The 12,102-nt window shown below is 36.7% G+C and overlaps 1 protein-coding gene across 1 annotated transcript in view; it reads right to left on the reverse strand.

The window, feature by feature from the left end:
- LOC139720153 (low-density lipoprotein receptor-related protein 4-like) overlaps positions 1-10,178 on the reverse strand; it is an 80,439-nt gene extending 70,261 nt beyond the window's left edge. The window contains exon 1 of the mRNA XM_071631522.1: positions 10,016-10,178. Coding sequence (XP_071487623.1) covers positions 10,016-10,061 — 46 coding nt within the window. The 5' untranslated portion in view covers positions 10,062-10,178. The remainder of the gene's footprint in view (positions 1-10,015) is intronic.
- Positions 10,179-12,102: the final 1,924 nt, after the last annotated feature.

Raw genomic sequence — 12,102 nt, forward strand, 5'->3', positions numbered from 1 at the left:
TGTTGAAGGCCAGTCCTGTGAATACTTGGGCAGGTGTCTATGGGTAATGTGTGTTTATAGCAAAATCAGTCCGTCCTCAACGGGTTAAAGGAAGGTGTGCGCGGGAGAACAATGCAAATACTGGCGAGGCCCAGAAGTAGAAGATGTGCCTCGCGTGCTTTCTCGTCGTTCTCACAAACATACCTTTCTTGAATCATGTGCGTTTACATCAATCTCTCTGGCACAGGACGATAAGTGCCTGTGTTTGAATGTGATTGTATTTCAATCTTATGCACACAAAATATTTGGCATAGAAAACTCAGACTAAACCAAAACTTCACTGTCTCTTGACTGTCAGAGCTGTGTTAATTTTACTCTTTTCTCCATTACTTTTTATCTTTCTTAAATATTATGAATTTTCTTTTTTCAGGTGAGACCTTGTCTCAATGGTGTTAGTAGAAAATGAAAAAAAAAACTTTGCAAAAAAACTGTTCACAGAAGCGAAATACTTAAATTTCAATGATAAAGCCTGCTGCAATTTGTTTGCAATCAGGAAAATATGAAAAGTTTTTCTTGCTCTATAAAAATCTGTAGTTTGTGAAACCTCTGGCAAAATTTTTCCTTCCTGTCTTTTGGTGGCGTGTGGTTTCATCAACAGATGTCTCATGAAGATTGCCTCAACAAAAACATCACAATAAAATCTTTCATGGGCTAACAGTCTACAACCAAATTAAAAGAAAAAAAAATATGATGTAGTGAAAGAGGGCTCTTATTTGTGCTTGTGGTTTAGAAGGAACCAACCAGCTTCAAAACAGATGGGGGGGGGGGCAAGTTGGGAGGGAGGAGTTTATATCACCGCACAAACACGTTGTTGATACACAATGAATTCGAACAAAGTACAGCGGTGCTATTTGGCAACCAATTGTCCTTGAGGCCACATCAAGTTTAACAGAAGTCTCTCCGCTCCATTATTGACAAGCGTATCTCCACGCTGATCAGGGCCACAAAGAAACCAATAAAGCGGGAACCGGGTCGTGAGGATTGGAAGAAACTCCAGAGAGAGAGAGAAAAAAAAAAAATAGAATTCGTACTATCTATTGTGTTAGTCTTGGACTATGGTAGCTTCAAAGGTTCATTATCGAGGGAACAATAATTGTGATGTTTTCAGTCCAGGGATTCATGTCGAGTCTCCAGGTGCTTTGTGTTGACAATAGTTGTTTTGAAGCTTACCCCCTTTCTTTCTTTTAATGACCCCCTCCACCACCAGCTCCATATTCCCTTTTTCCACTTCCCTTCATCTCTTCTTTTCTCTATCTATCTCTCTTTTAATATCTCCCTCTCTCTTTCTTGTCCTTTGGTTCCACAGTTCTAAGAGCTGCTTCTTCCAAAATGATGTTGCCTGTAGATGTACGAACTGGCATCAAAAAGAAGAAGAAGAAGAGAAAAAAAAAACTCTCTGCCACCTACATTGTAATGGACACCTGCTCATCTTGGTATAGTAAATATGCAGGGAAGAAACATGTTTAGCAGTGTTTTCATACTCTGTGCACACAGGTGTTTCTATCAAATCTTTTACAGCTATTTATCATTACCTCCTTTATTACTGAGTTCCTTTTTATTGATTGGTCTATATAGCATCATGTGACCAGATACAACATTGCTTATAAATGTTGCAGATCTAGAAGAATGTGTCATACTGTGACATCATAATGCACTATACCATGAATATATTGTCAGATTCAATGTTTTCAAAATTCATCAGAATTGGTCTCACTGACACAGTGCACTTTGTAATATCATGTCTACTGCAAATGGCACACTGTTTGTCTGTGCTGCAACATTCATGTAAACAATTTTTTCAAATTTGTTTGAGGATATAAAACGAAATCACACACAATTCTAGTGAAATTACAAACAGATTCTTCAGTGACAGAAGAGGCACTCTTTTCTTCTGGGCTGTACCCCTCAGAAAATAGTGCTACAGTACATGTATTCCTCTCACCTGCGAATCAAAATTTCAATGATTTTCAATTTCTGCATTGGGCTGAAGCAATCATAATCAACACGAGAGGTACAAATTGAATTCTGGTTGGGTTTTTTTTTAGCTATCTTCAGCCATGTACTTCCTGTTGTTTAACTGTTTGATTGATTTGGGTATTCTGTTTTTCTTTCATTTGTTTTTAAGATCTCTAAATAAATTGCCATTAATGTAAAATAGCTAGACTAAACATTGACATTCTTCTATCATGATCAGGTAGTTACCAAAACAAGACCTTAAAATGGAAATGCATCCCCCCCCCATATTTTTCCCCCTTTAAAGACATATTTCAGCTCTGTACAACAGATACTAGTATATTATGCACACAAATTTGTAAAAAACAAGAATGTTTAATTTCTTCGAGGGCAATTAAGCAGCAGGTTAACCCGTTGAGGACGAGTCCCGAGTATACTCGGGCAGGGGTCTATGGGAAATGCGTGTTGTAGCAAAATTAGACCGTCCTCAACGGGTTAAGGGGGAAAAGTTCACCATCCTTTTTTAGAATATCGTATTTGACTAAAAAAAAAAAAAATGCTTCTCCCACACAATTGAGTGGAATGCGGTGTAGAGCTGAATTCGTGGGAAATTTCATTCTGTGCCAATGATTATTTGTTAATATGCCTAAAAGGCAATTTGCCACGATTCAGCGTCTGTTTACACACATTCCATATCTCCCGATATTGTTTACAAGTTGGTCTAAACCCTTTTTACATCAACAACACAGAAAATGCCACAAAGATCCTACTTCCTCTGTGTTTGTCATCATTACACAACATTCCTTCCACGGCACTGCACTTTTACAGCATTTTACACATTCTCACAGCTGGAAATTCATGACTTTGGTTTAGATCTGGGTCTTGGCAAAATTAAGACTGACTTGTAATACAACGTACATACACTGTTTCCACAGACCTGTTCGTTTCAAATGGGTGCTGTGCATGCTTTTCTTTTTATATGTGTATACCATTTTAAAGATAATATAAAGTTTTGGTACCTCAAAAGTTTCCCTGAGTTTCCTTGTCTTAGTTTGTGTTTCAGGTTAAAGTACCTTTCATATAACTACAACACTGTGAGACTTACTCGCCCCAAAGTGCTCTCATGTCTTAGTAATCATGCAATAATGGTGTCGTACCAGAGCAGAGCGGGCTCTGAAAAATTCGAACGAGCCGTAATAGTTTGACTCGACGCGGTACCGCGACAATCAATATGTACACGTATTGTACGAAGCACTTTGGGGCGAGTAAGTCTCACAGTGTTAGTTATATGAAAGGTACTTTAATCTGAAACACAAACTAAGACAAGGAAACTCAGGGAAACTTTTGAGGTACCAAAACTTTATATTATCTTTAATATTTGTCTATTTCAGCAGTAACGGGGGGGGGGGGGGGGGGGGGGGGGGGGGGGGGAGGGGGGGGGGGGGGGGGGGGGGGGGGAGGGGGGGGGGAGGGGGCTTCAGTATGCCTAACGATATTGCAAAACCAGAAATACTTTGTATTCGCAGCATGAAATTTTCACAAATTGGAGCTGACAGGTTTTCTTTTTCCATGGCATGAGATTTTTGCAAAATGCTAATGGTATTCATGCATAAAGTATAGATAATAACTGTTTTTCTTTGTTTTTGCGTTTTATCAATAATTGCATACTATAGACAAGAAATGCATTTTGTGAATATTGGCTCCTTGTGTTATTCACAAAAATGTACAATTCTTTGCATGGAAAAGCTTCTGATTTTACAGTAGTTGATTTAAATGCAATGACATGGCAATGCACCTGACTCAAAACCCACTGAATCATCTTTTCTTCTTTACACTGTATTTGGAACCTCCTTCTCCTCCTCCTCCCCCCCCCCCCCCCCCCCCCAGGGTTCGAAATTGGCGATGGTCCGCTGGCCATTGGCCACCCAAAATCATGTCGGACTAGCTAAAAATCGTAAAATTCTGAAGTTACTAGTCCGTCTGGCTAGCCAAAATATTGCTTCAGTGTCAAAATTGATTCTAAGTAGTCCGCCTGGCTAGTTAAAAAAAAAGTTAAGTGCGACCCCTGCCCCCCCCCCCCTCCTCCCCCCCCCCCCTTATAATTGCCAACAGAAGTTATAGTGCTTTATATTTAATAAAATAGGTCTCTACAAGACAAGCCACTTCCAAGCAGTCAGCAAAGAAATATAAATATTTTCCAAACACCACTTGGCCCAAGAACCTTGTCGTCATAAATCATTGCAATAAATCAGAGTATCACTTTTTTTCCGATTCTGTTGTTGTAAAGTTTTGTAACATGTACTTACAAAGAAAAAATACTAATTTTAAAGTGGAAACAGTTCAGAATCATAAAATTCAAAGTGCATGGAACACAATTAATTCTTGCTATGCTCGGCAAGCCTGAGGGAAATTGATCAGAAATTATGATAAAAGTTTGTCTCCAATTCCAGTACATGTATACCGTAGATCTCCTCATAATAATTTTGGCAAAGATGGACATCATATCTTGGTCTCCCTTTAGAGAGATTGTGTAGTTTTGTTTGAAATTGGAGACTCAGATTTTTACTTTTTATGAGAAAATTAGAAACCACTTATATGAAATATTACAGAGTATACCATTTCAAGAGGAATTCATATTTTCTTGAATAACAATTAGTTTAGTAGATATTCAAAAACAAAGAGGTTCTAATATATAAGAAACCACCTTTTATTTAAAAGGACAAATCAATTCATACAATCCCTTTAATTCTTTCATTCTAAAGGTCAAAATTGTTCCAATTCTCCTTCATAAAGATGAATCTCACGAATGTTGACCAAATCTTTTTCCTCCTTTCATTCCACTGATATTTCACAATGAAATGCTTATAATCCGTTGTGCAATTTTCCCCTTAACTAATAAAAAACAAAACAAAAACAAAACTGAATTTGCATCAATTTCAGTCTTTTAATTGAGAAAAATACAAGGGTTTGCTACATTCCTCAAACTCGTGATCTTTATGTCAACAAAGTCTGGAAAAACAAGTTCTGTTCTTCAAAGTTACAACTGAGAACATTACACATGTACAAGTGTTGTTGCCCACACAGACAAATATTTTCAACCCCCGCCCCCGATGAGTTATAAGACGTCAACAGCTCACAGTTCAGCTATTGTTTTGTGGCAATGTAAATTTGCTGCCGGTGGATTAAAAGGTGACTTAGAACAAGTGCTTAACATTCCTCTACGCTCTCAGAAAATATTTCCATTTTTCCTGTTCGTTGGGTTTATACAATTCATATTGCTTGCAAACTAACAAAAATGGATCAATACCAGGATGTTTATCATGCATGGACATCTACTATGAGATTGTATCACACAAATATTTTTGTTCTACATGTATATGTGATTCTCAATTTGAAATTTGCAATGCCAGCCTGCATGCACAAAAAAAAAAGGAATGAATGAAAAGTGTTGATAAACAAGGCATTAGATCTAGACAATGCAATCAACAGGAAAAGAGTAACATGTATAAGTGAAATTAGAGGTAACTTATGACAACCTGGTTGGTGTGTTGGGCCCATTATGAGCACCTCAAAAACAGAAACAAAGGGCATTTGATTGTAATATTGATTACAATGTACAAATTGTAGTACAACCATTGTACACTTGATACACATAATACTTTTAGGGCCTATTCATACAGCAGACCACATTTCACTATTAAATTTCTTTCCTATAGTGATACTACATGCACAACCATTGTATGAATGCCTCTAATTTTAAATTGGAGAAGACATGTACATGGATGTCTGCAGTTGATTTGTGCATTATTATGTGCAATGCCATGAACATATTAAAACAAGTTTATAAATCAAAAAGAAACATGGTCATGCATCACAGCTCAACAGATGACTTCATGAACCTATTGTATCAAAAGTACATTTTGTAACATCATACTTATATTCTAAAGAGTTCATGGTATTACATGGGTAAAAAAGAAGAAGAAATAAAGTCTTAGAGGAAATGTAGGCACTGAAACCCTGATTGAAGGAAAAGTTAGAGAGGTAGAATGCTACATTTGTACACATAATGTTGGATTTCATTTCTAGGGACAACACAGGACACACCCCTTTTATCCTGCATGTCATTGCTAGGGACGACAGGACACACCCACTTTTCCCTGCACTACATGAACACCCCTACTCTGAGTCTCATAATTTGTTTTCTGGTCATGAACTACTCACCAGAAATTAGTTGATGAAAAATGCAGCTTTCCTTTGCAAAAAAACACACAAAACTAACTAACTAAAACAAACAAAACAAAACAAGACATTTCAAATAATTCACAACCCTAAAAAAAATCAAATCCAAACTTTGTTGTTTTATAATTTTTGCTTTCACCATGTGAAGATGAAACATTCAAGATAAAATCATGCAGATTACAATTTCTATGAGATGTGAGGCAGTTGAAAGGATTTTTTTTTTTAAAGAGCATCAGTAAACAAATGAGCTTGTTGGGTTTTCTTGAGAACGAGCTTGTTTGTTAATGCTCACAAAAACTGATTCTGACTCACTCTGGCAGTATGGCGTAAACAACAGGAAATAAAGGTGTGTGAATTTGGCCTTTTCCCAAAGAAACCAGTCTTGCAGAACTAAGTGGATTTTTTGGGGGGCGATTCTTCAGATTTTCAGAACATTGTTCTGCAGAAATGTACAGAAGTTCAAAGGATTTGGATAGTGGAGTCCTTTAGTCAAAGTTTTGCCTTTATGACACAGACATTTACAGTTCTAAGATCTTTAACAAACATCAGAATCATTCACAAATTTGACACTGAGTACTTAACATCAGAGACAGTGTTTGGTACCTCCCAGACTGTGCTGTTATGATCAATGATGTCAATAGATTTAAATGCATTTTCTTACATTTAATGACCCTGGCAGACAATCTTTTGAGCACCATGCTGTTAATATTTCAAGTTACATGTACAGTGTATCAACTTTATACTTTAACAAATATCATCATGTTGATATTTAAACCCTTTAATGGGTGGTTGATTTTAACACACTTACACTGTGTATCATTTTATCAACAGGAAAGACTTGGAATGAACTCAGCTTGGAAAGCCCATCTACTACTGATAACAGATTTTAGCCCGTTGAAGATGAGCTGATTTTCCTACAACACACATTTCTCGTAGACACCTGCCCAAGTATGAGATGATACTCAAAATTTGTCTTCAATGGCCGAGTTAAACAGGAGAATTAGATCAGTCCATCAGCACTCTGCTCTGTATGTTGAGTTCTTCAACGGATCATTTTTCAGACTTTTGCTCATCTCAGTCAATGACACCCAAGACACAAGTCTGTCACCTTACCATCGTCTTGAGACATTTCGGTCACAGACTTTAAATTTTACTCATTGACAGGTGATGAGAGATTCTGGAGGGTTTTTCTCCTCTCCATTTGTAAGTGGATCACCTCTAATTGGCTGGGTCAAAGGTACAGTCTGTCTCCATTCTTCAGAGGTCAAGGGTCAAGCACTCAAGCTGAATTTCATTTTGTCGGACCTTGGTGCTTGTCTCTTCTGATCTAGTATTCCGGAGACATCTGGTGCAGTCATTTCTCCCTCTCTCTCTCTTTCTTTTTCTTACAACATACATGTACTCAGTTTAAAAGTTCAATTGGTATTTCATAAAGATTCTTTCTCTTTTCAAATCCTGAACTGAGTCCAAAGCTTGTTTGTTTTTTTAAGGCAATTACACTGTCACACACACAAAATATCCTGTCACAATCAAAATTGTAATTTGTATGCAAAATGTAATCATCGATGTCACCATCTCTTACTACAATTGTAACTCTCACTAATGAGTTTTAGCTTCATATTCTAATTTTATTTCCAATGGTGACCAGGGATGACATTTCATGGTGCTTTTTGAATATATCAAGTGGAAAAGGCGCTTTAAAAACAATCAACGATTATTATCATTGTTAATACTATTATTGGTCGTTCTACGTAGATGCAGGTGGTTTTTTGTTGAAAGTTATACAAATTTTCGTTTTCACCTCATTTTCCACCCATTTAATTTTTCTCTTTTAACTTCAGAGAATAATTGAGATATCAGTGGAGAAAGAATTTATGAGAAGTGAGTGCCTATTGGGAGCAGTATAAAAGTACCCTTATTTGAGGAGCAACTGGAAAGCCTTTTCTGAAGTCCCTAAAGACCAACAAATACTGTCAGACAGGGCCAGGATTTAGGTTTTGGGAGGACTTTAGTTCTGCCTTTTTGATGACAGACATCTCACAAACTACTAGCATCAATAGAAACAAAAAAAAAAATCATGTCAGTGTACTGCATGTATCCCCAGCACATTGATATCGAGTTCAAAGGTTGTCATTTATTATCTTGTCAAACAGTTAGAAGCATGTAGAAATTCTTTGGAAAGCTTTTTGGCGATTAAAGAATTTACCCATTATTTATTTATTTATTCATTTATGAAAAAATGCATTTATTTATCTATCTTAGACCCATTTATCAAAATTTATCTATTTTGTTTCAGTAGGGTAGCTCTGTCAGTGGCTACATCATTATTCTCAGAGACCCTACAAATGCACCACAAAATACAATATCAGACACATGAGAAAAAGAAGAAAGAAATAACAAAATACACAGGAATGGCTTAAATGGTCATCATTGCTCATACCAGATATCAAAATACAAAGTACAGATTTGTATGTCATGATCGAAAAAAGAAAGGCTACGTACTCAACCCTAGATGATCAGTTACACTGTGTAGAACACTTTCATGTGGGTCAAGTACGGTACTGTGTTATGATGCACATGATGTAGGCCTACAGTTAGACTATTTACATTGGAAATTAATAGGATTTAAACATAAATTGAGGTTTTATCATGACTTGTTTTATTCCTTAACTTTTGTTGCTTGTTTTCCTACATTTGACTGTATCTGAAAAGTACAGGACAAAGTAAGATTGGCATTTATTTGTACAATTCAAAGTACAAATTATAACTACAATGGGCCCTAGAAGACAAGTAATGTTTCTCTTCCCTACTCACTTCAAATAATCAGAGTTCCAATTTTGAGGCTGCCTCAAAAATATATTATTATTACAAAAAAAAAAAATTGAAAAAAAAAAACTGAAAAATCCAGAAAATTTTAATTATGTAGCAATTAAATACTGTAGCAAAATTTTTCAGACCATTTTTCTGGGCAATGGATCCTTATAGACAAAGCACATATTGTGTGGAAGTCTTACACAGAATCCTCTTGAAATCTCTTTTTCTTCTCCTATTTGCATGTAAAAGCCATCTCTTGCTTTCAGATGTTGTTGTGGGCATTTGTGGAGAGACACATCACATACATACATTATACATACTAAAAATAGACAAAAATACTCAAACTGAAAGACACACAAGATCATTTCAATTCAAAACAACACGCAAAGGCTCGCACATCCGCATGAAACTAGTGCAAGTCCACAAACACAAAAACACCAGATGAAGCAATGACATGTTGACTGCGTCTTTCACTATTACTGGAGGATGTAAGAAGCCATTTTCTCCATGAATGGAGAAAATCGATGAGGGCATAGGACTGCTCAAACTTCAAAAACAAGCACCGACCTAAAGTCAAAATCACGTCGATCTGCAGGAGTTCATTTAGCGCGTTAAAGCATGCTTTTCTTTCACAACCGCGACTGGCTAAAAGGACAGCAAGACGGTCCGAGATTTAATTGGAAATATCGATTTTGTAAGCCAAGGCGAGGATTTCCTTTCGTAAAATCTCCAAAAGAATTCCCGTTCCAAAATCACAAGCCGCCCTGTTTGAATAGAACCAGTGAATTGTAAATAATGCCAGTGGCAACAATGAAGCTGCGACACAACGTAACGGTGCACAACCAACGGGCCACGTTCGGCCCGCACGAGGCTACTGACGCGGTCCGCGATACAACGAACATTCCGAAGAATGCAATCAAAAACTCATTATTTGACAGCAAAAAGGACAGAAAATGTGGGATAAACTTACCAGCTACGATGGCAAATGAGACGAGGAATGCCCCGAAAACCCTCATAATGGTAATAACAACATAGTTCCTTCCAAAGTCACTGACGAAAGTAAAGCGTTCCTTGCCTTGCTCAACCTCTAGGTAATGTACGTCTGTAGCAGGCTCGAAAATACGTGCTATTGATGCTGGCGATTCTGGGCAGCGAACTTTTTGTGAAGTTGGTGTGTGAAGCCCCCATACACGACGGGCTCTGTGCCTGTCAATGACTATACACAATACCAACGTAGATCACGCTCAACCAATCACAGCGCAGCGGGCTTTGCTGTATGGGACCGAGCGAAAAATCCACAGGTCTCCAAAAAATTTTTAATTAATTATTTTTCGCGTTATATTTGAAAGACATTACGGTGGTTGTATACCCATGTCTTCGAATTTTCACTTTTATTTCGTTACTGACATTCACCTAAAACATATTTTAGATTATTGATTGAAGGCAAGATTTTACAGTCAACCATTACATTTTTTTTTCTTCCAGTTAGATCAGCGATTGCATAATTATGTTTCATTCTCTTGCATTATGGAAAAATGCACACATTTTTTTAGATATTAGACATTACATTGACGAGTATATTTTACAAACATTACCCATTTGCAGGTGTGATATAGCTTTTGTCGTCCCAATCGGAGTTAAATTTTCTCCAAGAAATTAATTTTCCCGAAGCGCACAGCGGAGACTGTCAAGTGTTATTATAATGATACGAGACAACCCAGCAAACACATATTTTCACACGTTCCCTCAACGTTTTGTTTTGTTTGCTTATGTTTGTTTGTGTGTGTGTGTGTGTTTGTTTGTGTGTTTGATTGTTTTTGTTGGTTTTTTAGGTACGTCTTAGTATAAAACGGATTTTTTTAAAACGTACATATAACGTCAAAGTTTGGACTTGGCATTTACCGCAAAACATAGTTTGTTTGTTTTTTGAAAACGTTTTAAAAATAATTACCCACGTCAATGGATTTTACAAGACGTTTTTATTATGTCTGCTATGCCTTCGGCATTTATAAACGGATAGGATCACTTAATATTAGGGTTATGGTGTATCGAACGAATCCCAGATTGTACAGGTCTGTATAATCTTAAAACTATACTTCATTTTAGTGCCCAATTAAAAAAAAAAAGATACACATTAGACGTACTTAAAAGCTTTTCTGATCCTCACTGTATTTAATATAGCCACGTAATTGCATCAAACCTTTTAATATAATCATATGAATTATATATATATATATATATATATATATATATATATATATACATATATATATATATATATATATATATGTAGTATTGGAACAAGTTCACGCAGTTGACTGCAGGTTCATCAGTATTTATTGCTACTCGGAGTTTCATGCAACCTCCATGAGGCGCAATCATCAGGCAATTATTACATCCCAGAAAAATATCGAGCACTCTTCATAGAAGGATAGAATCACCAAGTGTATATATGTATATGTATATGTATATGTATATGTTGTTGTTGTTATTATAAAGATCGAAAGAAGAGAGAGAGAGAGAAATGGGGCCCTATACAAATAATTTGCCCCAGACAGCACTTATAACATAAAACAAACATTATAGATCTTAAAGAGATATAAACAAGAATATTAAATGCATACCAAGTCTCCTCGAGGGAGCTCATATCGTCTCCACGAGGGAGCTCATGTTGTCTCCACAAAGGAGCTCATAAAGTCTCCACGAGGGAGCTCATATTGTCTCCATAAAGGAGCTCATTACGTCTCCACGAGGGAGCTCATATGATATTGATGAATACCTCATATTCTTCAGACAACTCAAATAACTACACACTACACGCGCGCGTGTACCGCACACTAACTCATCCACGTGCACACACTCAACCACATACACACACCTCCAACCACGCACAGACACACCCATATCATGGTTCAACCCAAAAAAAATGTACAGTACTTAAATAGAGCACACACACAATGATATTTTTTTTACGAAATAGATAAAATTATTATAACAGTATCATTGTTTCGAAAGAGAGAAGAAAAAAATATATATATACAGTGTTTATATCAAGGA

This window comes from Diadema antillarum, unplaced genomic scaffold, assembly GCF_040938485.1.
Source record: "Diadema antillarum isolate AM-2024a unplaced genomic scaffold, OU_Dant_1.0 scf00000122, whole genome shotgun sequence".
Taxonomy (NCBI): domain Eukaryota; kingdom Metazoa; phylum Echinodermata; class Echinoidea; order Diadematoida; family Diadematidae; genus Diadema; species Diadema antillarum.